This window comes from Acanthisitta chloris, unplaced genomic scaffold (genome assembly GCF_000695815.1).
Source record: "Acanthisitta chloris isolate BGI_N310 unplaced genomic scaffold, ASM69581v1 scaffold24445, whole genome shotgun sequence".
NCBI classification, from domain to species: domain Eukaryota; kingdom Metazoa; phylum Chordata; class Aves; order Passeriformes; family Acanthisittidae; genus Acanthisitta; species Acanthisitta chloris.
In genome coordinates, this window is record NW_008673483.1 from 378 (window position 1) to 4,978 (window position 4,601).

Sequence of the window (4,601 nt, forward strand, 5' to 3'; positions counted from 1 at the left end):
TTTATCTCCTGTGGTGTCCTCACCAAGCTCCATGTCCCTCTCCCTCCTCCCACAGTGGTTGCTCTGTACCCCTACTCGAGGCAGAAGGACAATGAGCTCTCCTTTGGGCCTGGTGCTCTCCTCTTCATCACACGGCGTTACTCGGACGGATGGTGCGAGGGCGTCATGGGCGAGGAAACAGGATTCTTCCCTGGGAATTATGTTGAGCCCTGCTGAGCACCAAGGGCAGGGAAGCAGCCCCTGCATCCTCCTTGGATCTGCCCCATCCTGCTCTGCTCAGGCTGCGCTTTGCCTTGGAATTTTGGCTTTGCACAGCTGGGAATTTGCACAGCTCAGGCCTCGCAGAATGGGTGGCACTTGCTGGCACAGCAGCCAGAGCATCCCTTTCTCCCAGCATCCTCCTTGGGAATGTTTGGCACTGGGACAGTGAGGATGGAAACAGGAGGCAGCATGTTGGTCCTGGGGGATGCTCTCAGCCCTGTGGGAAGTACAAGGGCAGCACAGGATCAAAGCCCAGGAACAGGAACACCCACAGGGACAAGGAGAAGAGCAGCCCTAAGGAATCTGCCTGAGCCACAGACTCAAATCCTCCACCAAAGAGGTCCCCAGAGTGTCCCCTGCTTGTCCCCTGACCCCACTTTATTCCATCCCCCCAACTTCCACCAGCCCAAGGAAGAGAAACAACACGTTGATGCAACTCAGAGCTGTTTCACACCCAGATTTATGTCCTGGATACAACCAACTCGTGTGTCTGCAATATAGAGCTATATCTATATACATCTCTATGTATTTGTAATTCCATGGCTTTAAGTTCCACACAGTTGAACAGGGTCCAGAGGAGGAAGAACAGAGAGGAGGGAATGACACAGAAGGAGGAACAACTCAGGGCTGCTTTGGTTATTTCCTTACTGCTGGGGTTGCTGTGAGGGTTTGGAGGAATCATGAGCCACCCTCAGGGGCTGGTAAGGCTGTGGATAAATCCAGGAGAAGCCAACCCCAGAGAGCAGCAGATACTGGAGGTTCCCCCTGCAGAGTGCAATTAGAAGGGGCAATTAATACTGCAGTGGGACACGGTGTGGGGGAGTTTGGCCTCTGGGGACCTGGTGCCAGAAGTGCCACAGCACCACAACACCTCCCCAGGGAGGTTTGGCATCTCTCAACCAGGTCAGGAGGGGAATTTATTTTTTTTCCCCCTCCCTGGGGTAAGAGGGGAGTCACACGATCCAGCAAGCACACAGAGATGAGTGGCAACAGCTTGGGGCAAGGAGGAACCTGTCAGGGACACAAGGGACACTTCACCCTGGAAGCAGGAGCAGAGGATGGAAGTGGAAGGCAAGGACAGCTCCTCCTCCCTGCAGTGGGATGCAGTTCCTGTGCCCTGGGGGAGTGGGAATGGGTTTATTCCAAGGTTTATTCCAAGCTACCACCTTGCCAAAAACTTTCCTGATCCTCCTGGAGATTGATTTCAGAGAATCAAGTCTCAAGGGATAATTAACCCCATTGCAAGGCTCAGCCTGGAGCTGTGGAGGGTCTGGAGCTGCCCTGGCCAGGTGGGATGTGGAGGCTCAGGAAGGATGGGCAGCATGAATTTCCCAGATTAAATTCCCAATGGGCTCATAAATTGGGAAGGAACCCTCAGGTCCCAGCAGGAAGCTCCTCACATGGCCAGGAGGTCAGGCAGGTGAGGAGGAGGAAGAATGTGCCCACAGGGAACTGCCTTTGGGTTTGTAGGAATTCTCTTGTGAAGGCAAAAGGGAAAGAAAAAAAAAAATAAGACAACCCCAAAAAATTCCCATTAGTGTTGGCACAGGCCCATGTGGGATCAGATGTCCAAGCTGTGGAGTTGGCTCCACCTCACCATGGCAGGGGAGGGAGAAGGACCTGGAGAAAGTGCTTTATTCACCGTGGAGAAAGGAGCTTGGGAAGGCAGGAAAACATCCCAGGAGCAGGGCTAAGCGAGCAGTGCCATCAGCATGGGGTACAGGATGTGACCCCCCCCCGGCCACTTCTAGGACATGAGTCTCTCCAGAGCCACCCTCAGCACTTGGTCTTGAGGAGCTCCTGGAGATACCTGGCGACCTCCACGGCCGATTCCCAGGGGACAACAGTAGCCTGGAAGGCTCCAGGTTGTTTCTTCTCCATCTCTTGGGTCATCCTGTGCATGGGGTAGCCCTTCCTAGGGAAAGCCACATCAGCTGAGGTCAAAGTCACAGAAGGGCAGAAGTCATTGGCACCATCTCCCACGTAGAAGACCCTCTCGAATTCCACCTCCTCCTGCGCTCTCTCCGCCAGGTACTCCGTGAGGATCTTGCGTTTGCACATGTTGGCTGGGCAGTCAAGGCACTTGTGGCTGTGGTAGGGCCCCAGGGTGAAGTAGCCCCTCTTGTCAAAGCTGGATGGGTTGCTGAAGATCTTCCTGAAGAGAGAGTAGACACCTGCTGCCCTCAGCTTGGACTCGATGCCGAACATGTTGGCGTCGGAGATGAGGATGATCTCGAAGAGCTCGTGGTTCTTGGAGAGGAACTGGAAGAGGTCTGCCATGCCAGGGGACAGGGGGATGTTCTCGTAGACAGTCTTGAAGTCACTCATCTTGACACCCTGGTCACCCATGTAGGCCAGGACACGCTGCATGTACTCGTTGTAGAAGCCCTCGCGGAAGGTTTGGCGGATGTGCTCGGGCAGCGCCTGCCCCGGCGCCGCGCGCACGATCGAGTCGTCGCTGTTCTCCGCGATGATGGTCTCGTCAAAGTCGAAGACCAGGAGGTATCTGGGAGGCCGAGGGCTGGCCATGCCCACACCCTGCCAGGTGGGAGGACAACAACCACCCGTGAGGCAGTTGGTGATGACCCAAGTGCCAAGAGGATACCAACCCCATCCAGTGCTCCTGGGCTACCTCAGCCCCAGGGAGGTGATTGATCACTGTGACCTCTGGTACAGTGATGGTGGCAACCAAAGTGCCAAGAGGCCACCAGACTCCCAGTGCTCCTGGGCTACCTCAGCCCTACGGAGGTGATTAGTCACTGTGCCCAATGGCAACCAAAGTGTCCAGAGGCCACCAACCCCAGGAAGGTGATTGATCAGTGACCTCTGGAACAGTGATGGTGGCAACCAAAGTGCCAAGAGGCCACCAGACTCCCAGTGCTCCTGGGCTACCTCAGCCCTACGGAGGTGATTAGTCACTGTGCCAGAAGGTGTTAGTCACTGTGACCTCTGAACAGTGATGGTGGCAACCAAAGTGCCCAGAAGCCACCAGCCCCAAGAAGGTGATAGTCACTGTGACCTCTGAACAGTGATGGTGGCAACCAAAGTGTCCAGAGGCCACCAACCCCAGGAAGGTGATTGATCAGTGACCTCTGGAACAGTGATGGTGGCAACCAAAGTGCCAAGAAGCCACCAGCCCCAAGAAGGTGATTAGTCATTGTGACCTCTGAACAGTGATGGTGGCAACCAAAGTGCCAAGAGGCCACCAGCCCCAGGAAGGTAATTGATCACTGTGACCTCTGGTACAGTGATGGTGGCAACCAAAGTGTCCAGAGGTCACCAACTCCAGGAAGGTGATTAGTCACTGTGACCTCTGAACAGTGATGGTGGCAACCAAAGTGCCAAGAGGCCACCAGACTCCCAGTGCTCCTGGGCTACCTCAGCCCTACGGAGGTGATTAGTCACTGTGCCCAATGGCAACCAAAGTGTCCAGAGGCCACCAACCCCAGGAAGGTGATTGATCAGTGACCTCTGGAACAGTGATGGTGGGAACCAAAACCTCTGAACAGTGATGGTGGCAACCAAAGTGCCAAGAGGCCACCAGACTCCCACTGTTCCTGGGCTACCTCAGCCCTAGAGAGGTGATTAGTCACTGTGTCCAATGGCAACCAAAGTGGAACCCCAAGAAGGTGATTAGTCATTGTGACCTCTGGAACAGTGATGGTGGCAACCAAAGTGCCAAGAGGCCACCAGACTCCCAGTGCTCCTGGGCTACCTCAGCCCTACGGAGGTGATTAGTCACTGTGCCCAATGGCAACCAAAGTGGCCTCACCCAGTATTCCTGGGCTACCTCAGCCCCAGGCAGGTGATTAGCCCAGCTGGGCCTGGGGGGGCTAATCCCCTGTGACAGACCTCAGCCTGGCCCTAAGGGGTTTATCCTGCCCATAAAGAGATCATTTTGGCAGGGCTAATCCAGTTCCTGCACTCAAGGAGGTCACTGGGCCGTGCACATCCTCCCAAGGGAGGTGGGGAGAGCAAACCTCAGGCTGTGTCATTGCATCATGGAATCACTGAGGCTGGAAATGGTCTCCAAGATCATCAAATCCAACCACTAACCCAACACTTTGGGCAGGAGGGTCCTAGGGTGGGGGTTACTCCCCAGTCTGCTCCTGTCCCAGCACTGGGATTTATGGCCCTGTTGCTGCCAGGATGAGTCTGGCTCTTCCCAACGTTCTGCAGGTTGAATTTTTGCTCCATCACCCAGCACAGTTTCCCCCTGGGACAGGTTCTGGAGGCATCACAGGCTCCTGAGAAGAGCAGTGACAGGACCCAGGGAAGGGCTGGAGCTCTGTCAGGGGAGGGTTAGGCTGGAGATTAGGATAAGGGTCTTCCCCCAGAGG

General features: G+C 55.3%; 1 protein-coding gene across 1 annotated transcript in view; it reads right to left on the bottom strand.

Moving 5' to 3' along the window:
- Positions 1–1,998: 1,998 nt before the first annotated feature.
- The window catches only part of PHOSPHO1 (phosphatase, orphan 1), a 3,354-nt gene continuing 751 nt past the window's right edge, over positions 1,999–4,601 (bottom strand). The window contains exon 2 of the mRNA XM_009074995.1: positions 1,999–2,799. Coding sequence (XP_009073243.1) covers positions 2,038–2,799 — 762 coding nt within the window. The 3' untranslated portion in view covers positions 1,999–2,037. The remainder of the gene's footprint in view (positions 2,800–4,601) is intronic.